We start from the raw sequence: 26,648 nt of genomic DNA on the forward strand, positions 1-26,648 counted from the left end.
GAAACCTGATTGGAGGATGTAGTTGGTTCAGTGAACCGGAATGCCCTACATGCATCTTCTAGTCTGGTTTATTTGTATTCTTTCAAATTGCATTTCTCTTCCTGGCTTTGACTTTCTGCCTTTTGATTACAATTTCAGATTTTCTATTGACCCCTTGTCATTCAGATCTCTACTCTTCAATCATCAGCCATGTGAGTTCCTAATTGTGCTTATCACAACAAGGATAAAATTCTCAGACATGAAGAATAAAGGTTTATGTATGCATACTCTACATTTATTATATTTATTGCAGAGAGTATATGTATAAACCTTTACAGAAGTGGTAATCCTTTACAATTAGTGTTAGTTAATGCATTAACTAACAATGAGCAATTTTGTTATAGTATTATTAATCTTTGTAATTAGTTATTAAAAATACAATGTTTATTCTTAGTTCAGGTCCATTAAATAATATTAACAGATACAACTATTGATTTTAATAATGTATTAATAAATGTTAAAATTAATATTGTTAGTTTATTTTAACTAATGTTAACAATTGAAACCTTATTGTAAATTGTTACTGGAAATGTGTACTTTAAATACATAATATAAAACCATACTATCCACTTTCAGTTCATATGTGATTTGTCTCTTTACCTTAAGTTAGATTACATCATGATTTGATTTGCAAAAACTCTTTAATGCATTTTTTTAATATATAGTACATTTGATTTTTTTTTTTTTTTTAAACAGTGTGATTACTACTCAATGTTCAAACCTTACAAGTATATTTCTAGAGTTATCTTAAGGATTTTTATTTATTTTTTTTTTTTTTTTTTTATGATTTGTCCAGGATCATGGAGAAAACATTCAGGTCTGACTCTTCCAGATCATTCTCAAGCAGATCAAGTTCTTTCAGGTGGGATGGATTTGATTTCAGAGCTTCGGTCAGTGCCGCCACACCTTCATGTGTAAGATTACAGTTGGACAGCCTGAAGAGAGCAGAGTGGATTTGTTAGCACAGGTCAGTGGTTTGCTGTTACTTCTTAGTTTAACAGTTGCTTAATCAGATTTGAATGGCTTTGGATTTGATATTGCACTAAATAAGATTTTTCCAGACAATTTTTTAAGATTTTTCCCTCTCTGAGTGCTAAAATTCCACTGAAATTCTTCAGATATCCCCCTTTAAATGCAATAAGTATCAGCTGTGTGCAAAGTAAACCACATTTTGTTTTTGACCATTGAAAATGGGTAATATACAACAAACTGAACTGAGCTGCATTGAGATCCCCATATCTATGGAAGTGAACCATACAGGGCCTTGGAAAACAATATTTATGGCACTCAGGTATATTCTATGAATTTGTGTTGATATTTCTCTTTAAATGAAAAAAAGTATGAAATGTGACCCATTTACCTTAGCTTCTCTAGTCTACAATGAGGATTCTGCAGTCCGACACAGAGCTTCTTCACACCTGAGTCTTGTAGATCATTAATACTCAGATCCAGATCTGTCAGACTGGAGGTCTTTAAGCTGAGAGCTGAAGCTAGAGAAGTGCAGCTTTCCTCTGTCATTCCACATTTGTCCAACCTGAGAAAGAAACTCATTGTAATATACACTGTTCTAACTTCAAATATAAATATATTCACTGATTTCTATATATTAACCTCAGTGTTTTCAGTCTGCTGTTTGGATCATGAAGAGCTGCAGACAGCAGCTCCACTCCCTGATCTCCAGGTCTGTTGTTGCCCAGGTCTAGTTCTCTCAGATGAGTGTTTGGTCTCAGAGCTGAAGTAAGAGATCCACAGCCTTCCGTTTTAAATTTGCAACATGAAAGCCTATTGAAAGAACATATAAACATTCTTAACTCTAGAAATTCCAGTGACTTTATACATCATATAGGTGTTAATTGTCCTACAAGGCTGTAAACAGTAAATTTAGTCACTCCAAGAAACGGGAAAGGGAAAAGGGAAAGCAGTTTTTAATGAGTTGTTTGTTTCTTTGTTTGTTTGTTTTACAATTTCTGTCAAGATTATGTCCCTGTTATTAATAACTTCTTACATAAGCTATAATTTATTAACAAATGCCCATGGAGCAATATTGTTTAATGGTGAATCTACAAATATTCAGAATCATCTTGCCTCAGGATCTCCAGTTTACAGTGAGGATGATGCAGTCCAACAGAGAATAACATCACACCGGAGTCCTGGAGCTCATTATTGCTCAGAGAGAGTTCTTTCAGGTTTGAATCTGTTTGTAGTACTGAAGCCAATGCTGCACAACTTCTGTGTGTTATATTACAGTTATTTAACCTGTTAATAAAGCAGTTAAAGGCTCTTTAGTCATTATTAACTTCAAATCACTTCACAATTCAGTATATGTGCTTTTGTTATGCTATAACTCACTTCAGTATTTCCAGAGCACACTGAACTTTCTCCAGAGAAGCACAAAGATGTTTCACTCCTGAATCTCCTATGTCATTCCAGCTCAGGTCCAGCACTCTCAGATGAGAAGGGTTTAAACTTAAAGCTGAGCTCAGGGAAACACAGCCTGGTTCTGTTACTCCACAGTTCTTCAGACTACAGAGAAGAGAATAATGTATATTATACATATGTTGTCTCAATCTGTTGGCAAAAATCCATGTAGCACACTTTGTGTGATAAGGACTCATTTATATCTTTAAGATATAAAAACATACTTCAAAGATTCCAGTCTACACTCTGTGTCCTGTAGTCCAGCAGTGAGGTGTATAAAAGCATCATAAAGAATTTGATTGTTTGGATTATTTGGCCTACTGTCGAACCATGCCTGAATCCTGAAGTGACACAGAAACATTTTATTAAATATCTTCATATATATAAAGTGTATTAGGGTCATTCTGTGTCAACTCAATCAGAGGTCCCTGGTTTTTTTTTTTTTTAAAAATGAAGAAGGCCAAAGTATTACATGTCATGAATGTATACTGAGTAATCCAATATTTTGTATAAAAATAACAATTTTCAACTGAGATTTGGAGCCAATTTACAGGGGGTAAAAATGACTTGAGAAAGATGGCGCATGATTATTTTATTTTTAAACAGAGATTGGTAGGTTTCTTAGTAAAATCTGTTGACTTTAGCTATTTTTGTTGCATTGTATGCCAGCATTGAAAGTTTAAAAATGGGAAAAAGCATTTGTGTTTTTTTGCCCCAAGTTTGCATACCTGTAACTAAAGAATTATTAAAGATACCTTAATATCCTTTTAGATTTTGGTTCTTAGCAAACATTTCTTTTGCTATCTTCATTTTATGGTCCTATATGGTTCAGTCACATAGATATGGGGATCCCAATGTGACTCCATGTTCAAATTATTGAATTTTATCCATTTTCAATGGTCAAAAACCAAATGTAGGAAACTTTTTAAACAGCTGATACTTATTGTGTTTAAAGAGGAATGTCTAAAAAAACAAATAATACTAAAGCTAGAATTGTATTTTGTTTCCTTCTATCAAAATAATTGCATACAACATCCCTCTCTGAGTGCTAAAATTCCACTTAAATGGTCAAAAATGACATACATTTTTAGTTTCAACATTATTTATTCTTCAGACATCCCCCTTTAAATGCAATAAATATCAGCTGTGTGCAAAGTGAACCACATTTTGTTTTTGACTATTGAAAATGGGTAATATACAACAAACTGAACTGAGCTGCATTGAGATCCCCATATCTATGGAACTGAACCATACAGGGCCTTGAAAAACAATATTTATGGCAATCCGGTATATTCTATGAATTTGTGTTGATAGAAATTTGTTGTTCAGATATTTCTCTTTAAATGAAAAAAGTATCAAATGTGACCCACATTTGGTTTTTGACAACTGAAAATGTGTACAACTGACCAATTTATTCATGTAGCAACATCTCCATATCTCTGGGACTGAACCATATAGGACCATTAAAATTAAGATAAAGAAATGTTTATTAAAAAACAAAATATAAGATATATTTAATACTTATTGAGATACAGGTCTGCAAACTTGGGGCAAAAAACAAAAACAAAACAAGTGTTCTTTGACCCCCTCTACAAAATAGTGGATTACTCAGTAAAAAATGCATCCATGATATTTAATATTTTGGCTTTAATTACTCTTTATTTTTTTCTCTCTTGAAAAAAAAAAATAAAAATTAACAAAATAAAAAATTTGAGCTGGGGAAGTTTCTGAAATTTGGTTGATGTGACATGGAATGACCCATTAATATAATGTTTTAATAGTTAACTTTACTCTAAATAGAAGCGTACATTTGTGGGGCGTGGCATGATTTCTTTACTCCAACACTGAGTATTTCTACCCCTGAATCCTGCAAGTTGTTGTGGCTCTGATCCAGCTCTCTCACAATGGATTGTGATGAAAGAAGTGTAGACAGCTTTATACAGCCTATTTTTGTGATATTACAATCATGCAACCTGGAAGAGTAAGAAAGATTGTCATGTTTTTTTGTTTGTTTGTTTGTTTGTTTCTCATTATATATCAACAATTTGTTGCACTCACACATATAATAAGTTACAAAAAGTACTCACCAGACCTTTGTAGACAGCCTGAGCACAGGATTTAGCCAGGTAAGCAGTGCTTCAGATCTACCATATTTCCTTAATTCAAACTCATCAAACTTCTCATCTGATGTCATTAAAATAAACCAAGTTCTTGGGACTGGATGTCTTTAACTTTTCCTGAGGTTATGTACTTTTCTATTTCATCTTTTAGAGAATGATCATTGAGTTCATTTAGACAGTGGAGCATAAGGAGACCCGTTTCTGGACAACGGGTTTTTATCTTTTCCTTCATATACTCAGTAATCTCCGTAATGTCCTGGGGGATGATTGTTCTTTTCTTAAAAACTATTTGTAGAAGGGCCTGATTTGACTCCATCGAAAGTCCCATGAGAAACCGAAGAAAGAGATCGAGGTGTCCATTCTTACTTTCTAGAGTTTTATCAACTGCACATTTGAGTATGATTGGCACTGTCACATTAATTTCTAATTCTTTTACTTTGCCTTCTACAAGCACATTTTTGCCGGTGTTGTGGAAGTAGAGATGCACATATAGAGCCGCTAGATGTTCCTGAATGCTCAGATGAACAAAGCAGAACACTTTCCCCTGATACCAGCCAAACTCCTCTCTGAAGATCTGAGTGCACAATCCTGAGTACACTGATGCTTCTGTCACATCAATGCCACACTCTCTCAGGTCTTCCTCATAGAAGATCACATTGCCTCTTTCCAGTTGCTCGTATGCCAGTTTCCCTAGTTTGAGAATCATCTTTTTATCTTTGTCCTCCTCCTCAATATACTTAGTGTTTTTGATGCTAATCTGTGCCATCAGGAAGTGTGTGTACATTTGAGTGAGAGTCTTGGGAATCTCTCCACTCTCTGCTTCGCTCAACATCTTCTCTAGAACAGCGGCTGAGATCCAGCAGAACACTGGGATGTGGCACATGATGTAGAGGCTCCTTGATGACTTCAGGTGTGAGATGATTGTATTGGCCAGACTCTGATCACTGATTCTCTTCCTGAAGTATTCCTCCTTCTGTGGCTCATTGAAGCCTCGTACCTCTGTCACTCGATGGACACACTCAGAGGGGACGAGATCAGCTGCTGCTGGTCTGGAGGTGATCCAGATGAGAGCAGAAGGAAGCAGATTCCCTGCAATGAGGTTTGTCAGCAACATGTCCACTGATGTCTCTTTAGTCGCATCCCGTAGAGTCTCATTGCTGTCAAAGTTTAAGGGAAGACGGCACTCATCCAGACCATCAAAGATGAAAACGACGGAGGAATTTTGAATCAGATGTAAACTTATCTCTCTCATAAAAAATGTTTGAAGAAGACCAACTAAACTGATTCTTTTGTCCTTCATCAAATTGATCTCTCTGAAAGGAAGTGGAAATATGAGCTGGACGTCCTGGTTCTCTTTCCCTTCAGCCCAGTCTAGGATGAACTTCTGCACAGAGACTGTTTTTCCAATGCCAGCGACTCCCTTTGTCAGCACAGTTCTGATGGGTTTGTCTTGTCCAGGTAAAGGTCTAAAGATGTCATTGCATTTGATTGGTACTGTTATTTCTGCTGCAGTCTTTAATTTTTTTTCAATCCTTTTAATTTCATGTTCATTACTGATCTCTCCATTCCCACCCTCTGTGATGTAGAGCTCTGTGTAGATCTCATTCAGGAGTGTTGGGTTTCCCTGTTTTGATAGGCCTTCAAAAATGTGCTGATGCTTCATTTTCATGTCAGATTTTAATTTTTGGTGGATCTCTGGTTGAGGAGCATCATTGCTGCAAAAACATAATCTTTTCAGAATGAAATAATATGAAGGATATATAGTTAGGTGTAAACTTAAAAAAATATCATAATATTCAAACAATACTAATTGATTTATAGCAGTATATCATGTATTTCCCATTTTATAATCTGTAATATTTTTTGTGTGGCTAATTTAATTAGATTGCCTTTTCTACAAATAAAGAATTAAAAATGGCTAAAAATGCAAGTGTTGATTTTATATTAATTAAATAATCACTTAAATTTTGTTTTACTATGTGTTATTTCTAATTTTTCAAAAACATGTGAGAGATCAACATGATGGCAACTGAACAGTGAGGAAGTTGGAGATGCCCTGCTGTCATTTAAACCCTGCAGCTGGCTAGAGTTCGGCAAATCATCTGTACTCATCCTTATTCCCTGTATTCGACATGGTGAGTCATCCAACCCCCCTTTTTACCCTGAGTCTGCAAACACTGAATGAAAACTTAAAAAGTGATCTGAATGAAACAATACCTCTGGTGTGGTACATTTGATTCATCTTTCATTTGTATTGCACTGGGATCAGGTGAATTTGATATTTCTACGGAACTGAAAAAGACATTATTAAAATTAATTAAATTCAGATTGATTTGCGTTTTCTCTTTATTGCTTAGATGCATTTCTTAAAAGAATATTTGCTCAAAACTATAAACATTCTCAAAAAATGTGGAGAATGTCATTTGAGTTTGGGTTATAAAACCTGTGCTTCATAATAACAGTTAAGTGGAACATCAGGCAATTTGGAAAATGAGTGAACATATGTGTAGAATATTTATAGATTTGAGAAATGTATCTTTGATTTCAGAAATAAAGTAATAGTTTGAAAATAATAGAATCAGATTTAGTATGTAGGGGATTCAAGGAAAACTTTTTAAACATTCATAAACATAGTGACATTTATAGCTGTAGGGATACAATTATCACAGCTATAGCACAAGCAAATAAAAGATAAATAGATTTACCTTTGGTTGAACAGAGAATATCCATTTCTTAACTGAATTGGCGTTTTCATTGATTTGTCACTTTTCAGGGACAAAACACTGGGATCAGATGAATGTGATCTTTCCTCTGAACTAAAAACAACAACATAATACATCTCACCATTGAACAACAAAGATTGTGTGCTTTTTTAATAATTAAAATCATAAAAAATGATGCAAAAGCACATTTTATCGAACTAAGTGTTATAGAATAACCAGCAGGAGAGCATATGTTTAATGACGTTAATTTGCACTTTACAGATGGTCCCTTCGGACTTGTCTCTCAGCCACCTATTCATTTAGATCAATTTATTTTATCCAGTGCAAAGAAGGCTTGTTTTGAGGAAAACAAGGTTGTAGCTCATTGTCTACTTTACTATGATTGGAAAGATGTGTTATTTGTGTTTTAACAATGAATAGCTCATGAGTTATTGATCAGGGAAGTTTGAATCTGTGAATATATTGCCAACTTTACTGAACTCCTTGAACTAAGCACTCACCATATTTCTTTAAACTTAAGTCCAAGTTCAAAATAAAACTCTATGAACTGCTCCATTGTTAATGTATAGAGCTGTCTGAAACACTGCCAGCAGGACATTAAACAGGAAGTGTTTGTCCGAACTCACAACAAGTTTTGAAGAGAATGCAAAAGCTTTGAAAAATCTCAACAAAACCTGCCCAATCTAACTCCAACTGCCCAAAACTTAAACTGTCAAAATAATGTGATAGAATTTTATTGCCATGTCAATCAAGGTTGACATTTTTATCTTGTTAAAACAAAATAATGATGACAAAATAATTAAAAAAAAAAAAAAAAAAAAAAAAAAAAGATAAATTTCCCGGGAAAATGAATCAAATCAGGGCAAATACATTAAAGAGAATTACCAAATATGACTTAAAATGAACAGGAAGAATGTCAAAACAGCAATCAAAAACTGCCCAATACCCTCGAAGAAACACATGCATCATTTTCAATGTCAGCAGTCAGAATAAGCCAATTTTAAGGGCACCTATTATGCCCCTTTTTACAAGATGTAATATTGGTCTTGGGTGTCCCCAGAATGTATTTGTGAAGTTTCAGCACAAAATACCCCACAGTTAATTTATTATAACCATTTGAAAATGTCATTTTTGGGGCCTGTTTTAAAAAGAGCTGTTTTGGTGTGTACCATCTTATATATAAATGAGCTGCATATGCCCGCCCTGCCTCTGGATGAGGGCGTAACTTGCATACCTATGGCAATAAACAGTCGGTAATGCAGAATGGCTGAGAATGAAAGACCCGCTGTTTTGTATGGCATTCAGCCGTACATGTTTGAACTGGAGTCAGACCCAGATGATGAAGAGACTTCGGCAGAAGAAACACAATTGAGAACGGAGCAGGACGTCTCTGAATGGTTATTTGATACATTTATGTACTTATAGAGTTTTAATCGCGTCCCCTTTGCAATTATGGATGTGCAACACACACACACACACATACACACACACACACACTGTAATAACGTTCGCGCAATTTTTTTGAAACTACGAACACAAATACTGTGCTAACGTTTGCTAAGTACGTTAGATACACACTATACAAACAAGGTTTAAATTATATACACAGACATTCTACGACAACAACTTTAGACGCATTTGTTATTGAATTGGCTGACATCGACTGAAATGACTATTTGCTCAAAAAACATTAAATACACTTACTTCTTCTGGAGGTGACGTTGGATCGCGAACAGTAGGCAACGATCCACACTTGAGGATTAACTTTGAAGCAAGACCTGCTTTGAATTGAGCCTCGTTCTCAAAACAGTCAGTCAAAAAATGATTCGCGCAAACATAAACGTATTTTGGAATTTTGAGTGGCGCCTTTCCTTCGTAAATAAAATCCATCCACTGCGTTTTCAGTGGCTCTGATGTCGGGAGTAAGTGAAAACTACTATGTTCATTATTACATCCCACAACAGAACACTTATGTTTCTTAGGAGACATTACCGGCTGTCGTTGAAACAATGGAGGATTGTTGACAGATCACCGAGGGCGGGGTCTATGCCAAAACCAGATTGTCAATCAAACCACGTGGGTGGGGCTTAGCGCAATTCTACGTCACAGTGAGAGCAATCTTAGAACAGAGCGTTCTGAGACAGTGCTTATGAATTATTGAGATTGTAAAAAAACCACTGGGTGGATTTTTCTCATTCTAGGGTGGTTTTGCTCACACACTGCCAACACACATTTATGGTCAAACACCATGTAAAAGTGAATTTTGCATAATAGGTGCCTGTAACACAGTTCGTAAATATGGGAAGAAGGAGGCGGGAACCGGCGAACATTCAACGTAACTTTAATGTAAAATAAACAAAGAACAAAACGAAAGTAATGCCGGCAGACCCTTGCGGACGTCTGCCGGCCACACAAACATAATAAAACATAAAATAATATCCAGGCCTGGTCCTCTCTCGTCCTTCATTGTAGTCGCTCCTCCTTTTATGCCTCCGGAGCTCCTCCGTGAGGTGAAGCTCATTAACACTCCATGTCCCTCCATGTCCCTCCACCGGCCTCGCGCCGTTCCCTCACGGCTCTCGCCAGCCCTGCTCGTCACATACCCCCAACGCCCCTTGCAGGCCGGGGGGTACTCCCGCGACTGCGCTTACTCCCCCCCGGGGCCTGTCTCGGCGGCCGCAGCACCTGGGGGTAAGGACAGACGAGACGAGAGAAAGGAGACGGAAGCAAGGGGAGCGACAGGACGAGAGAGGGGAGAGAGGAAAAAGAAAGAGAAAAAAAAAAGTCTTGGTCCGGTTCCACGACACACTGCCGCTCGGTCCTCAGCCTGCCAAGAGGCTCTTCTTCGCGGTGCCACATGCGATGGCACTGGACGCTCGGTGGACGGCCCGATCCTCGACCGCCTCCTGGCGGCCGGCGATGGCTCCTCCGGCTGAGGGCAGCTGGCAGCGAGTCCCCCGTCCCCTGCTCCTCCCCTTCATGGCGGACGGCAGCAGGCTCCGGCCCACGGCAGACGGCGGCGACTCCTCCGCTCCCTCCCAGTCCAGGATGGCAGCCACCCCACCTCGTCCCAGGAGCACGGCATCCGGGTCTCCGTCCCACCTTTCACAAGGCTCCAACACCACCGCCTCTGGCAGCCTCTCGCGGTATTCACTTCCGCGCTGCCCGAACTCCGCAGCACCGCGATCCCCCTCAGCAGCGAGGGCTCTCCGACAGCATGTCCCTCCTTCCTCCCGGGTTTCGGCACCAATGTAACACAGTTCGTAAATGGGAAGAAGGAGGCGGGAACCGGCGAACATTCAACGTAACTTTAATTCAAAATAAACAAAGAACAAAACGAAAGTAATGCCGGCAGACCCTCGCGGACGTCTGCCGGCCACACAAACATAATAAAACATAAAATAAAGTCCAGGCCTGGTCCTCTCTCGTCCTCCACGGTCGTCGCTCCTCCTTTTATGCTCCCGGAGCTCCTCCGTGAGAGACTCAAGGCCGGTGCGCCTCCCAGGTGATGCTTGTTATCACTTGCGTCACCGGCCTCGCGCCGTTCCCTCACAGCTCTCGCCCGCCCTGGTCGCCACAGTGCCCTTTAAATGCAAAAAAGTGTCCAATATAAGTGATCAGAATAAGCAACGTAATTAGTAGGTCTTTTTCACATGCACATACCATGACAGCCAAAACTGTGTCATTAATTGATACATTTGCAAGCAAACTTAGTTTTGTCTATGTCACAATAAAATAAAATAAGGTAATTTAAAACATAGTTATAGTGTATTCACCTCCCATCATTTATAAGATCTCCATCCTTTAACTGAATTGGTGTTTTCATTGATTTGTCACTTTTTAGGGACCAAACACAGGGATCAGGTGAATGTGATCTCTCCTCAGAACTGAAAAACAACATATATCTCACCGAAAATTATTGTTTTCTAGCATATAAAGATGATGTCATTAAGATTTAAGAAAAATAGAATTTGCAAGCAAAATTTAGTTTTTTTCTGTCACAATAGCACCAAAACGTCTCGGTTACGTATGTAACCCTCGTTCCCTGAAGGAGGGAACGGAGACGTACGTCAGTAGTGACCGACGAATTGGGATATCGCTTAGAGAGCCCTATCATCTTCGTGTAAACTAAAACAAGCCAATGGAATTGGCGTGCGATATTTGCATAATGCGCACCGCCCCCGTCAGGTGTATATAAATAGGAAGCAGATGCAATCGCACTCTGTTTTTCGCTGAGGAGACAACTGGTGTCCGCGCTACAGCGAGGGTACAGAAACTGTGGCGACGAGACGTACGTCTCCGTTCCCTCCTTCAGACGAATTGGGATCCCAACTAAAGCGCCACAGTTACGAAACCCCTTCCAGTGCCCAGCGCAAGCTCAGCCGCCCATAGCACCGGCTGGCGGTGAAGGGGGCGAGCTTACACCGAGAGAGTCTACTGCTGTCTAACCACTACCCACTAAGTAAACTAGACACACTGGGGAAGCGAACCCGTAAGGGACGCTGCGGAGACCACTACCTACCCAATGGGGGAGGAGTTTACGTGGGAAATACACACATGGACTGGCCCGGGGGGCAGTACGCATATGGAGTCCCTGGGATGGCTCCACCTGGTAGGGGGAGACTCATCTGACAGGTGACAGCAGAGCTGGCTCTGCTAAGGGAAAGACACGGACTCGGCCCGTAGGGAGTTTTAAACCGTGGAAAATACTCATATGGGACCGCTCACGTAGAGGGGTCACGGCATATGGGCCCCAGCCAACAGACAGCGTCAGCGACGGATGTAGGCCTGGCATCAGACACTCCGCAATGTCCGAGCCGAAGGGGGAGGCGGAGGAACTCGACAGGGTTCGCCAAGCGGGGAACACGACTGGAGTGAAAGTATGTACGTATCCGGCCAGTGGCGGGAATGGCATTGCAAGCCGACACTTAGAGTGGGTACAACACGTCTACCGACTAGTGGATGCGAGTACACGTGAGAATACCGGCTCTACACGTAGGCTATAAAACCTAGCGAACGTGTTTGGTGTCGCCCAGCCCGCAGCTCTACAGATATCTGTCAGCGAGGCGCCATGAGCCAGCGCCCAGGAAGAGGCCACCCCTCTGGTGGAGTGGGCTCTCAACCCGAGCGGGCAAGGCACGCCCTGGGATTCGTACGCCAAGGCGATGGCATCCACTATCCAGTGGGCCATCCTCTGCTTGGAGACAGCCTTTCCCTTCTGCTGGCCTCCGTAACAGATGAAGAGCTGATCTGAGGTCCTGAAGCTTCGCGTTCTGTCCACGTAAACGCGCAGAGCGCGGACGGGACAGAGCAAAGCTAGGGCTGGGTCTGCCTCCTCCGAGGGCAGCGCTTGCAGGTTCACTACCTGATCTCTGAAGGGAGTGGTAGGAACCTTGGGCACGTATCCAGGCCGGGGTCTCAGGATGACGTGAGAAGCACCGGGCCCGAATTCTAGGCACGTTTCGTCGACCGAAAATGCATGCTGATCCCCTACCCTCTTCAGGGAAGCCAATGCAACCAGAAGAACCGTCTAAAGAGACATTAGTTTCAGGTCGACTGATTGCAAAGGTTCGAAGGGATGACCCCGGAGAGCTGTGAGAACCAGGGTCAAATCCCAAGAGGGTACGGAGGAAGGGCGAGGAGGATTCAGTCTCCTGGCCCCCCTCAGGAATCTGACGATCAGATCGTGTTTCCCCAGGGACTTACCCTCAACTGCATGGTGATGTGCGGCAATAGCGGCAACATACACCTTGAGGGTGGAGGGAGACAGCCTTCGCTCCAACCCATCTTGCAGAAAGGAAAGCACGGATCCGACCGAACATGATCGGGGGTCCTCTCGGCGAGAGGCGCACCATTCGACGAACAGGTTCCACTTCAACGCATAGAGATTCCTAGTGGAAGGAGCTCTAGCGGAAGTGATGGTGTCTACGACCGCTTGCAGGAGATCACTCAGAACCTCCTCATCCCGTCCAGGGACCACACGTGGAGGTTCCATAGATCGGGACGCGGGTGCCACAGGGTGCCCCGTCTCTGAGTCAGGAGGTCCTTCCTCAGAGGAATCGGCCAGGGAGGTGCTGTCGCGAGGAGAATGAGGTCTGAGAACCAGGTCCGAGTGGGCCAGTATGGAGCCACTAACAGAACCTGCTCCCCGTCCTCCCTGACCTTGCACATGAGTTGTGCGAGAAGGCTCACTGGGGGAAACGCATGTTTGCGCAGACCCGGGGGCCAGCTGTGTGCCAGGGCATCCGTGCCGAGCGTGCCGCCGGTCAGGGAATAAAACCACTGGCGGAGGGCAGTTTCCGGGGAGGCAAACAGGACTACCTGGGCCTCGCCGAAACGCTGCCAAATCAGCTGGACCGCCTGGGGGTGGAGCCGCCACTCGCCCGCAAGTAGATGCTGCCGTGACAGCTCGTCGGCTGCACGGTTGAGCACACCTGAGACACGAGTGGCCCGAAGGGACCTCAGATCCTTCTGACTCCACAACAAGAGATGGCGGGCGAGTTGCGACATGCGACGGAAGCGTAGACCACCTTGACGGTAGGTGTACGCAACGGCCGCAGTGCTTAGTGAGCGGACTAGAACGTGCTTGCCTGACAACAGCTTCTTGAAGCGGGCCAGCGCAAGACGAACCGCTAGCAACTCGAGGCAATTGGTATGCCAATGCAGCTGAGGCCCCGTCCAAAGACCTGTCACTGCATGCCCGTTGTACGTGGCCCCCCATCCCGTGGCAGAGACATCTGTGGAGACCACAGCGTGCCTGGACACTCGTTCGAGGGGTACTCCGGCCCACAGGAACGAAGGGTCCAACCACCGGACAAGGGTGCGACGGCAGCTCGGTGTCACGGGGACACGGAGCGTGCCGCACTGCCACGCCCATCTCGGGACCCGGCCGCGGAGCCAGTGTTGAAGCGGTCTCATATGAAGCAATCCGAGCGGCGTTACCGCGGCTGCAGATGCCATATGCCCCAGGAGCCTCTGAAAATCTTTCAGTGGAGCCGCTGTCCTGCACTTGAGCGAGCTCAGGCAGTTCAACACCGACTGGAGGTGCACCTCGGTGAGACGCGCAGTCCGTGCGACCGAGTCTAGCTCGAGACCGACAGCGCGTCCGGATCTTCCTCCCCCGAACACTCAAACTCGCCTTCCGACGCAGCGATCGACATCTGATCCTCCGCGGAAACCAACGGCGGCAGGATGGGTTGCGGTGCTGATGAGGGGGCAGGGGCCCGCGGAGCGTTTCCGCTCGACGGGGGAGCCCTGACCGTTATCCTCAGGTCGCCCTCCCTATACAGCGCCGTACCGTCATTCCGGTTCCCGGGGCCGGAAAAAACGGTTGTACGCGGCATAGGAGAGGGGACTCCCGCTTCCTGAGACTTCAGGAAGGAGAGCCTCGACCTCAGCACCGCGATGGTCATGTTCCCGCAATGGGAACATGAACCATCCACAAACGCTGCTTCAGCGTGCTGAACGCCCAAACACGAGATGCAGCGATTGTGCCCATCAGCAGGGACCAGGGAACGACCGCACCCAGTAACGCACAGACGAAATGACATACTGTCAGGGTTCGTCTGTAAAGCTCTTTTAGAAGGGGAAGTCAACTCACTCGTGCTGAAGCACCCAGGGAGCGACGCGATGTGTCAGGTACACCACTCCCTGACACACCGAGGAACCGGCCCAAATCGCTACCTCACACACACTCTTTGTGTTGCTGTGAAAACAGCAGTTTAGAGCTTATAGCTCGGCTCCTCAGACACTCGCGACCTCGCTGCACGTGCCCTCTTCACCAGCACCGAAGCTCGCTGCAGATCCTCTTCTGAGGCAGTGTTTTAGTACAAAAAACACACGAAGAAAGGAGTCTTCTAAATAGGACACCAGTGAATGGCTCCGAAGCGAAAGACAGAGTGCGATTGCATCTGCTTCCTATTTATATACACCTGACGGGGGCGGTGCGCATTATGCAAATATCGCACGCCAATTCCATTGGCTTGTTTTAGTTTACACGAAGATGATAGGGCTCTCTAAGCGATATCCCAATTCGTCGGTCACTACTGACGTACGTCGAACGTGACCGACTGAAAGGGAACCATAGATAATTAAAAAGATAGTTACTGTATTCACCTTTTATCATTTATAAGATCTCCATCCTTTAACTGAATTGGTGTTTTATCTCATAATATTGCCAAAACCATCAAAGCTATATCACATAAAAATAGTTGTATTTACCTCAGAGAATCTCGATTTTTGAACTGAATTGGTGTTTTCATTGATTTGTCACTTTTCATGGACAAAACACTGGAGACAGCTGAATCTGATCTCTCTAGAGACCTGAAAAACAATAACCTTTTTCTCGAAAGTTAAAGATTATGTTCTTTGTTTCATTAATCTATATCTAAAGTTGAATATTATGTTCAAGTAAATTAAAGGTTGGTTCCATTAATTAATAAAAGGTTATTTGCAAAGAAAACATTATTTTTTATCTTGCCACTGTAGGATCAAAAGCAACACAGGTATACTAAACTATATGCAAACATAAATATAATTGGATTTACCTTTGGTTAAACTGAGAGTCTCCATTTTTTAACTGAATTGGTGTTTTCATTGATTTGTCACTCTTCATGGATAAAACACTCACAGGTGAATGTGATCTTTCCCGCTGAACACTGTCAGATACAACACAAGTCTTCATAGTTCAGAGCAATTAAACATCGCTTTCATTTAGATTATATTAAGATTGTCAATGCCTTTTGCAATAAAATATATAATTAGCTGTGCTTGTTTATATCATTATGATTTAATCTAGCACAGCTAATTATATTTTATTACAAAAGAATATGCTTTTTTTAAAATATTAATTTATATTTGATTTATATCTATATAAATATGATACATGGACAAAAAAAAAAAAAAAAAAAAAAACATTTTTCTCACCTTTTCTCTCCATTGCAAGTACAATCAGTGTCTTCTTCAGCATTCATTATGGTGTTTGTGTTTTCCTAACTGCTGAACAAATTAATTCTGTACATCATAATCAAATGAAGACAAATACATTTAACAAAAACATTTAAAAAAAGTTTACTCTTTCAAAAACTTTACAAAATCAAACGAATAGGATTGAGAAAGAAAAGCAATGAAAGACACAAAAAAAACAGAATCCGGTTTGACTGGTTTAAGAGTTGTCTTTAAAGATATTTCCTGGTTTAGTTATTTAGTTCACATATATTCATGTTGTGTAAGGCTTTGACTGTTTCACAGTGTCTGACTAAAAATAAATACGCACATTTTATGATCATAAAATTAGATTGTTGTAGTTGAAGCATAGCATTTATTTGGGGATTTTCACTTAAACACTTAAACTTGAATGCATTCGGCAAATAAAATAGCTGAAAATCTTCCGATTAGACAGTGTCAAACGTATTTCAGTCTTTACTCTTTAACTCAAACTGATTTATCCTGCCTAATGTAATCTATCCAACATTTTTCTCTCAGTCTGTGCAGTTGTACTTACAATGTGTGCTCTGGATTCCACTCTGTCTCCTCATGAAACAACAGAATGATTGTGTTTTCTGTGTTCTCACTGCTTACCTGCTCTGTGAATGTGGAGCTAAATCTATGAAACTGACAGGTTTGTGATGCACAGATTGAGCAAATACTGGGCTACAGTATAAATATGAACCACATTACCAAGTGACAGATGAAAATACTGTAAGGTTTAATTGAAAACCATTGCTATAAACAGTGTTGGGGAAAGTTACTTTTAAAAATAATGCTTACAATATTGTGTTACTCCCTAAAAAAGTAACTAATTGTGTTACTTAGTTACTTTTTATGTAAATAATGTGTTATGTTACTTTTGCATTAGTTTTTCTCATCTGGGCTGGGCTCGCTTGTTTGTACTTTTAAATTCTAGATAAAAGACTTATATATAATACTTATCAAGTGAATCTTCAGAGAAAACCATAGGCACAGTGTGTTGTTTTGATAATTTTGCTTTCTTAGGGCCAGATTTAACAGCTTGCACCAGTGCAAACCCTCTTCTGGCATTAAAAAACTACTGTCAGGATTTACTAAATGAATGCTGTCATTATCATGTGACCTACCAGCGTTCACTGCCATTCTATAATCCTCTCCCATGACCTCATGGGATAGTAAAGTATTCATTGTATGCACACTTCACAATGTTGTCAGAAGCAGTAGGTCATCCAGGTACTTTTTGTGGTTACTTTCTTTTGTCACATACTGTTTTTCGCAACATACTGTACTGTACTATAGTAGAGAAGTATTCGATTTTAGATGCAGCTTAGGGCTTTTCACATTGCACTTAAAGGTATAGTTCACCCAAAAATAAAAATTCTGTCATAATTTATTCATCCTCATGTTGTTCCAGACCTCTAAGACTTTCATTCATCTTCGGAACACAAATTAAAATATTTTTGATGAATTCTGAGTGATTTCTAGCCCTCTGTTGACAGTCTATGCAATTTGCCCCAGATTATCACCAGTAAGAATGGTTGTTTCATTCTTTCCTTTATAGTCTGTAAAAATTAATTCAGTATAAACTTATAAGTACAGTTGGCAATATATAATATAGAAATTATGTGCAATGTAAGAGCCTTTTTCTAAACATGACTTACACTGCATTCATTCAATCAATGACACTGACACTGCAAACATGCGAAGTACGTTAACCCAAGGTTTAGGAATGTTCAGTGTGAAATGTCAGCTTATGGATACCATGATTAATTTTTAACACTGGGTAAATTATGAGCAGTGTGAAATGTGAATCAAGATAACCCAGGATACTGTTTAACCAGGGTTCAGAATGACCCAGTGTTAAATATTACAAGTGTGAAAAGCCCTGTTGAGAGCAGTCCACTCAGATCCGTCAGTCTCATTGTAAGCAGTAGAACATAAAAAAACAATAAAACAGGTAAATGAGTTCTTTTCATTTTTTATAGTTTCTACTACTTCTTTTGGTGCTATTTATGTATCACCATAAATGATTGTGTTTTGTATCTAGATAATAAACTTTAACAACTGGTTTGTATGTGGTATGCTTGATGTTTATTAAACACACACAGTATATACATGTGTATATAATTCAGAAAAAATATCAAAGCTTAAATGTTACTTTCTAGAGGTGTCTTTCTAAAGATTTGTGTTAGTGTTGTTTTTTTTTTTCTGTTTTATGATGACTTGTCCAGTATCATGGAGAGCACATTCAGGTCTGACTCTTCGAGATCATTCTCAAGCAGATCAAGCTCTTTCAGGTGGGATGGATTTGATTTCAGAGCTTCGGTCAGTACCATCACACCTTCATGTGTAACATTACAGTTGGACAGCCTGAAGAGAGCAGAGTGGATTTGTTAGCACAGGTCAGTCGTTTGCTGTTACTACCTAGTTTAACAGTTGCTTAACCAGATTTCAATGGCTTTGGATTTGATATTGCAATAAATAAGATTTTTTCAGACATTTACCTCAACTTATCTAGTTTACAGTGAGGATTCTGCAGTCCGACACAGAGCTTCTTCACACCCGAGTCTTGTAGATCATTAATACACAGATCCAGATCTGTCAGACTGGAGGTCTTTGAGCTGAGAGCTGAAGCCAGAGCAGTGCAGCTTTCCTCTGTCATTCCACATTTGTTCAACCTGAGAAATCATTCTGACCTCAATGGAATGTGGTTCAAACATAGGTATGTTTATCTCACAGTCAGTATATTATGTTGTGCTATAACTCACTTCAGTATTTCCAGTGTGCACTGAACTTTCTCTAGAGAAGCACAGAGATGTTTCACTCCTGAATCCCCTATGTTGTTCCAGCTCAAGTCCAGCACTTTCAAATGTGAAGGATTTAATCTCAGAGCTGAGCTCAGGAAATCACAGCCTTTTTCTGTTACTCCACAGTTCTTCAGACTACAGAGAAAATACATATGTTGTCTCAATCTAATGGCAAAAATCCATGTCGCACAATTTGCATGATACAGACACATTTATTAGTCTTTTAAAAAAAACAAAAACAAAAAAAAAAACAACCTACTTCAAAGATTTCAGTCTACACTCCATGTCCTGTAGTCCAGCAGTGAGACTTATAAAATCTTCATACTTGTGCTGATTGTTTGGATCATTTGGACTGAACCATTCATTCATTCTGAAGTGTCAGAAACATTTCAGTAAATATTTTCAATGTAAATAGTTTATGTGTAATATAATGTTGTAATATTTAACTTTACTCTATGGAAGCATACATTGGTTTAGCGTAATATGATTTCTTTACTCCGACACTGAGTATTTCTACTCCTGAGTCCTGCAGGTTGTTGTGGCTCAGATCCAGCTTTGTCACATTGGATTGTGATGAAAGAAGCGTAGACAGCACTGGACAGCCTCTTTCCGTGATATTACAGTCATTCAACCTGGAAGAGTAAGTAAGTTTTTTTTTTTTTTTTTTTTTTTTGCTTTTTCATTGAATATTAACAATTTGTTGCATTCACACACATAATAAGTTACAAAAAGTGCTCACCGGGCCTTTGTAGATAGCTTGATCACAGGATGCAGCCACTTAAGGAAATCATCTGATTTACCAAATTTAAGTAGTTCAAACTCGTCAAACTTCTCATCTGATGTCATTAAAATGAACATTAAAGCCAACCCAAGTTCTTGGGACTGGATGTCTTCAACTTTTCCTGAGATTATGTACTTTTGGATTTCATCATTTAGAGAATGATCATTAAGTTCATTTAAACAGTGGAACAGAAGGATACTCGTTTCTGGACAACAGGTTTTTATCTTTTTCTTGAGATACTCAGTAATTTTCACTGTGTTCTGGGGGATGATTTTTCTTTTCTTAAAAAAACTTTCTATGAGGACCTGATTTGACTCCATTGAAAATCCCATGAGAAAGCGAAGAAAGAGATCGAGGTGTCCATTCTTACTTTCTAGAGTTTTATCAACTGCACATTTGAGTATGATTGACTCTGTCACATTAATTTCTGATTCTTTTACTTCGCCTTCTTCAAGCACATTTTTGCCACTGTTGTGGAAGTAGAGGTGCACATATAGAGCCGCTAGATGTTCCTGAATGCTCAGATGAACAAAGCAGAACACTTTCCCCTGATACCAGCCAAACTCCTCTCTGAAGATCTGAGTGCACAATCCTGAGTACACTGATGCTTCTGTCACATCAATGCCACACTCTCTCAGGTCTTCCTCATAGAAGATCACATTGCCTCTTTCCAGTTGCTCATATGCCAGTTTCCCTAGTTTGAGAATCATCTCTTTGTCTTTGTCCTCCTCCTCAGTATACTTTGTATCTTTGATGCTAATCTGTGTCATCAGGAAGTGTGTATACATTTGAGTGAGAGTCTTGGGAATCTCTCCACTCTCTGCTTTGCTCAACATCTTCTCTAGAACAGCGGCTGAGATCCAGCAGAACACTGGGATGTGGCACATGATGTAGAGGCTCCTTAATGACTTCAGGTGTGTGATGATTGTATTGGCCAGACTCTGATCACTGATTCTCTTCCTGAAGTATTCCTCCTTCTGTGGCTCATTGAAGCCTCGTACCTCTGTCACTCGATGGACACACTCAGAGGGGACGAGATCAGCTGCTGCTGGTCTGGAGGTGATCCAGATGAGAGCAGAGGGAAGCAGATTCCCCACAATGAGGTTCGTCAGCAGCACGTCCACTGAGGCTGATTCACTTACATCACACAACCTCACATCGCTCTGAAAATCCAGAGACAGACGACACTCGTCCAGACCATCAAAGATGAACAACACATTATATTTGTCACTGGATATTTCCATTTCTTTTGTTCCAGGGAAAAAGACATGAAGAAGATCTGAAAGACTGAGTGTTTTGTGCTTCATCAAATTGATCTCTCTAAAAGGAAGTGGAAATATGAGCTGGACATCTTGATTCTCTTTCCCTTCAGCCCAGTCCAGGATGAACTTCTGCACAGAGACTGTTTTTCCAATGCCAGCGACTCCCTTTGTCAGCACAGTTCTGATGGGTTTGTCTTGTCCAGGTAAAGGTCTAAAGATGTCATTGCATTTTATTGGTATTGTAACTCCTGCTGCAATCTTTAATGTTTTTTCAATCCTTTTAATTTCATGCTCATTACTGATCTCTGTATTCCCACCCTCTGTGATGTAGAGATCGGTGTAGATCTCATTCAGGAGTGTTGGGTTTCCCTGCTTTGCCAGCCCTTCAATAATGTACAGATGCTTCATTTTCATTTCAGATTTTAATCTTTGTTGGATCTCTGGATGAGGAGCATCATGTCTGTAAAAACAACAGAATCAAATAATAAAACTACAGAGCATATAGTCTATGTAGGCTACATATATGGTTAAGTGTAAACTTGATTTTTTTTTTTATAATATTCAAACAATACCAATTGATTTATAAATATCTTAAACACAATATCATGTATTTCCTCTTTTATAATATCTGCAATAATTTTTTATGAGACTATTTTAATTAGATTGCTTTTTTCTACTAATGAAGATTTTTCCTTCTCTATTTGAACAAATTGCTAAAAATACAAGTGTTGATTCTCATAAGTGAGATACAGTATTAATTGAATAATGACTTAAATTTTGTTTAACTATGTGTTATTTCTCATTTTTCAAAAACAGATCATGTGAGAGATCAGCAGAGGTGGGAAGTCCAGGGGTCAGAGAGTAAAAGTCCTGCCATAGTTTTATTCCACCCACTGAAGCATTAATTAGATAAATAAGTGTTTAATTGAGTGATGATTGACCATTATTGAAGACAACTGATGATAACAAGCAGAATCACCAAAGGAGAAAATCACAATTTTTAAGTTACCATCATCGAGGTCAGAGTTTGTTTTAGCTGAGCTCTTGACCCTTAACTTTTTAATATTAGATATTGTTTGGGCAGTTTTAAATAAAACCGACCAGACAAGCAAAGTTAAAGGATGATCAGGTGGTGTTGGTTATGTTTTCACATAATCATTATTTGATCTGAATCACTGACTTCATTTTGAGCCCAATCTTAGTTAGCTTTACAATGTTGATTACGGCAGCACTGTGATTCTACAGCAGAAGATCAACTTTTACAATACAAAAATATAGATATATTTTTTTTAAGTTCTGATTAAAAAAAAAAAAACTTTATTGAAACACACCGACATCAAGAATCAGTCTGTGAATCTCAACAGTGGTGAGAGTAATAAAGCATGTTTCAATGCATTCTGGGTGCCACCAAACAAAATTCATCCATGCCTCCCATCATGCATTGCTGCATGAATAAATTATGAGCTGAATTGTCTTAGTAATTTTCTTTATTCTCACTATTTAAATTTTGCTGTTTTTCTGTGACTTTTTAGTAGCTTGTTTTCTAATGTTCAGAGTTGATCTGTTGATCAGAATATGTTGCCTGTCACCGTTGTTGAGATTCATACGCTGATTCTTGATGTCTGTGTGTGCCTAAAATAATTATTGTGTGTGTGTGTGTGTGTGTGATAAGGATAACTTTCAAAAAAAAGTTTGTATTGATAAAGTTGATCTTCTGCTGTGGAATCACAGTGCTGCTGTAATTAGTCATGTAAATATAAGATTGGGCTCTAAATTAGTTCAGTTATTCAGATCAAATAATGATTATGTGAAAACATAACCAACACCACCTGATCATCTTTTAACTTTGGTTTTAATGCAGTTAAAACTGCCCAAACAAAATCTAATATTAAAAAGTCAAGGATCAAGAGCTCAACTAAAACAAACCTTGACCTCAATGATGGTAACTTAAAAATAGTGATTTTCTCCTTTGGTGATTCTGCTTGTTATCATTAGTTGTCTTCAATAATTGTCAATCATCACTCAATTAAACACCTATTTATCTCATTAATGCTTCAGTGGGTGGAATAAAAATATGGCAGGACTTTTACTCTCTGACCCCTGGACTTCCCACCTCTGGAAGTCGGAGATGCCCTTCTGTTAATTTCTTAAACGCTGCAGGAGGTGAGAGTTAACAGCAAATCATCTATACTCATCCTTATTCACTGTGAATGACATGGTGAGTCATCAGACCCCCGTTCACCCTCTCTGACCTGGGGAGCACATAACAGCACCCTTTAACGTGAATGAACATCAGCAGGTTATCAGAATGAAACAATACCTTTGATGTGGTAGATTTGTTTCATCTCTCCAGTGAATTGTCTTTTGTGTTGCACTGGGATCAGGTAAATTTGATATTTCTTGGGAACTGAAAAAGACATGAACTATTAATGAAAATTAAATTCAGATTGATTTGAGTTTTCTTTCCATTGCTTAGATACATTTCAAAATATATACAGAACTACAATATACAGTCAAACCAAAAATTATTCAGATTTGATATATTTTTACTAGTGGGTGCAGGACACTATAGTTTATTTATGTGAGTGAGGATAGCAAAATAAAGTCAAATCAAGTGCACCGTTAGTTCAGTCAGTTTAACTGAGATCTTCTCATATTTTTATTACCATTTTGTAAAACTATAGTGAATAAACTGTATTAATGAATTAAATGTTCAAGGTGTCTGAATACATTTTGGTCTGACTATATATATATATATTTATTTGAAAAATAAGTGAAAATAGGTTAAGAATTTTTATAGATTTGAGAAATGCATCTTTGATTTCAGAAATAAAGTAATGGTTAAATAATATAATGTGATTGTGTGTAAGGGATTGAGAAAAAAAAAAACCTTTTTAAAAATTCACAAAAAAGTCTTATTTATAACTGTAGGCTACAGTTATCACAGCTATAGCATGTGGACATAAAAGATAAATAGATTTACCTCTGATCAATCAGAGAATATCCATTTTTTAACTGAATTGGTATTTTCATTGATTTGTCACTTTTCAGTGACAAAACACTGGGTTTTGATGAATGTGATCTCTCAGAACTGAAAAACAACAACCATCTCACTGTAGTTCAAAATCATTATTTTCTAGCCTATAAAAGATGGTGTCAAAATTTTTTTAAGAAAAATAGAATTTGCAAGCAAACTTAGTTTTGTCTATCTCACAATAGCACTAAAAGCGTAGGTAATTTAAAAACATTGTTACTGTATTCACCTTTTATCATTTATAAGATCTCCATCCTTTAACTGAATTGGTGTTTTCATTGATTTGTCACTTTTCAGGGACCAAACACTGGGATCAGTTGAATGTGATCTCTCCTCAGAACTGCGAAATACAACATAATTCATCTCACCATTGAACAACGATTATGTGCTTCCAAGTAAAAATCAATTTCATCAAGATTTGTTAAGGAAAATACTGTATTATTTGAAAGCAAAATTTTAGTTTTATGTCATAATATTGCCAAAATCATCAAAGCTATATCACATAAAAATAGTTCTATTTACCTTTGATCAAGCAGAGAATCTTGATTTTTGAACTGAATTGGTGTTTTCATTGATTTGTCACTTTTCATGGACAAAACACTGGAAACAGCTGAATCTGATCTCTCCAGAGACCTGAAAAACAACAACCTTTTTCTCGAAAGTTAAAGATTGTCCTTGTCAACAAAAAAATTTGTTTCATTAATCTATATCTCTCTAAAGTTGAATATTATGTTCAAATACATAAAAAAATGGTTTTATTAATCTTTATTAATGAAAGGTTATTTGCAAAGAAATTGCATTATTTTTATCTTGCTACTGTAGAATAAAAAGCAACACAGGTATTCTAAGCCACATGCAAACATAAATATAATTGGATTTACCTTTGGTTAAACTGAGAGTCTCCATTTTTTAACTGAATTGGTGTTTTCATTGATTTGTCGCTCTTCATGGATAAAACACTGGGATCAGGTGAATGTGATCTTTCCCGCTGAACACTGTCAGATACAACACAAGTCCAGAGTTCAGAGCAATTCAACATCTCTTTCACTCAGATTATATTAATATCATCAATGCCTTTTGTAATAAAATTTGAGTTGGTTTGAACTGAATTTGTTTTGATCTGTCTCTTAAGCATATAAATTTAAAGAATATGCTTCTTCATTTATATATATATTATATAAATATTCATTTATATTTGATTTATATCTATATAAATATGATGCTTGTACAAGTAATAAACATATATATATATATATATATATATATATATATATATATATATATATATATATATATATATATTTCTCACCTTTTCTCTCCATCACAAGTGTGATAATCAGTGTCTTCTTCAGCATTCATTATGGTGTTTGTGTTTTTCTAAATGCTGAACAATTTTTTTTTAAAGTCTGTGTCCATCATAATCAAATAAAGACAAATAAATAAAAAACAATCTTTTAGTCTCTCAAATACATTATGAAACAAATGACTGAGAATGAGGAAGAAAAGCAATGAAAGACACAAACAGAATCCGGTTTGACTGGTTTAAGAGTTGTCTTTAAAGATATTTCCTGGTGTAGTTATTTAGTTCACATATATTCATGTTGTGTAAGGTTTTGACTGTTTCACAGTGTCTGACTAAAAATAAATACACACACTTTATGATCCTAAAATTAGATTGTTGTAGTTGAAGCATAGCATTTATTTGGGGATTTTCACTTAAACACTTAAACTTGAATGCATTCTGCAAATAATATAACTGAAAATGATTAGACAGTGTCAAATGTATTTTAGTCTTTACTCTTTAACTCAGAATGATTAATCCTGCCTAATGTAATCTATCCAACATTTTTCTCTCAGTCTGTGCAGTTGTACTTACCATGTGTGCTCTGGATTCCACTCACTGTCTTTGAGAAACAACAGAATGATGGTGCTTTCCTTTTTCTCACTGCTTACCTGTCCTGTGAAGGAGGAGCTACTGTAAATCTTCTATGAAATGCACAGGTTTGTGATTCATCAGCCTAACAGATGGAGCAGATACTGGGCAACTGTATAAATATGAAATTATATTTATAAATATAAATATGAATATGAAATATTACCAAGTGGCAGATGAATATGCACCAAAGTACTGTTAAAGGATTAGTTCACTTTCAAATTTAAATGTCCTGATAATTTACTCACCCCCATGTCATCCAAGATGTTCATGTCTTTCTTTCTTCAGTCTAAAATAAAATAAAATATTTAATTTTACAGATTACAGATAACAGCGATCCCAGACGAGAAATTAGGGTCTTGTTTGGAGAAACCATCCCTCATTTTCTACATTTTTATTTTATTTTATACGTTTAACAATAAATGCTCATCTTGATTTAGCTCTCTTCTTCTTCTCTGTTAGAAGTGCTAAGTGTATTACTGCCCTCCACAGGTCAAAGTTTGAACTAAATTGTCATATACAATATGCTAGTGCAAGTACAGTATATAACAATTAGTTCAAACT

General features: G+C 39.0%; 2 protein-coding genes across 2 annotated transcripts; both read right to left on the reverse strand.

The window, feature by feature from the left end:
• Positions 1-820: 820 nt before the first annotated feature.
• On the reverse strand, positions 821-16,272 carry LOC137005225 (NACHT, LRR and PYD domains-containing protein 3-like). Its single transcript, XM_067366042.1, has 12 exons — positions 16,226-16,272; positions 15,847-15,957; positions 15,521-15,622; positions 11,077-11,187; positions 7,283-7,393; positions 4,709-6,292; positions 4,545-4,667; positions 4,266-4,430; positions 2,682-2,798; positions 2,389-2,562; positions 1,400-1,573; positions 821-974 (listed from the first exon to the last, which is right to left on the reverse strand). The coding sequence occupies exons 1-12, from the start codon at positions 16,270-16,272 to the stop codon at positions 821-823; spliced, it is 2,973 nt and encodes a 990-aa protein (XP_067222143.1).
• A 2,208-nt stretch (positions 16,273-18,480) lies between these two features.
• LOC137005226 (NACHT, LRR and PYD domains-containing protein 3-like) lies at positions 18,481-25,510 on the reverse strand. The gene is made up of 11 exons (XM_067366043.1): positions 25,461-25,510; positions 25,033-25,146; positions 24,674-24,772; positions 24,381-24,479; positions 24,101-24,208; positions 19,814-21,577; positions 19,542-19,706; positions 19,334-19,444; positions 19,036-19,209; positions 18,772-18,945; positions 18,481-18,637 (listed from the first exon to the last, which is right to left on the reverse strand). The coding sequence occupies exons 1-11, from the start codon at positions 25,508-25,510 to the stop codon at positions 18,481-18,483; spliced, it is 3,015 nt and encodes a 1,004-aa protein (XP_067222144.1).
• Between the last annotated feature and the right edge of the window lie 1,138 nt (positions 25,511-26,648).

The sequence above is a fragment of the Chanodichthys erythropterus genome, chromosome 17, assembly GCF_024489055.1.
Source record: "Chanodichthys erythropterus isolate Z2021 chromosome 17, ASM2448905v1, whole genome shotgun sequence".
Taxonomy (NCBI): domain Eukaryota; kingdom Metazoa; phylum Chordata; class Actinopteri; order Cypriniformes; family Xenocyprididae; genus Chanodichthys; species Chanodichthys erythropterus.

Coding starts and splice junctions, on each gene's coding strand:
- LOC137005225 (XM_067366042.1), bottom strand. CDS start 16,272: ATGAATGCTGAAGAAGACACTGATTGTACTTGCAATGGAGAGAAAAG. Junction 15,623..15,846: donor GACTCTCAGTTTAACCAAAG/GTAAATCCAATT, acceptor ATTGTTTTTCAG/GTCTCTAGAGAGATCAGATT. Junction 2,799..4,265: donor TCATGCCACGCCCCACAAAT/GTACGCTTCTAT, acceptor GTGTCACTTCAG/GATTCAGGCATGGTTCGACA.
- LOC137005226 (XM_067366043.1), bottom strand. CDS start 25,510: ATGAATGCTGAAGAAGACACTGATTATCACACTTGTGATGGAGAGAAA. Junction 21,578..24,100: donor TATTCTCTGATTGATCAGAG/GTAAATCTATTT, acceptor TTGTTTTTACAG/ACATGATGCTCCTCATCCAG. Junction 19,707..19,813: donor AAGCTATCTACAAAGGCCCG/GTGAGCACTTTT, acceptor TTACTCTTCCAG/GTTGAATGACTGTAATATCA.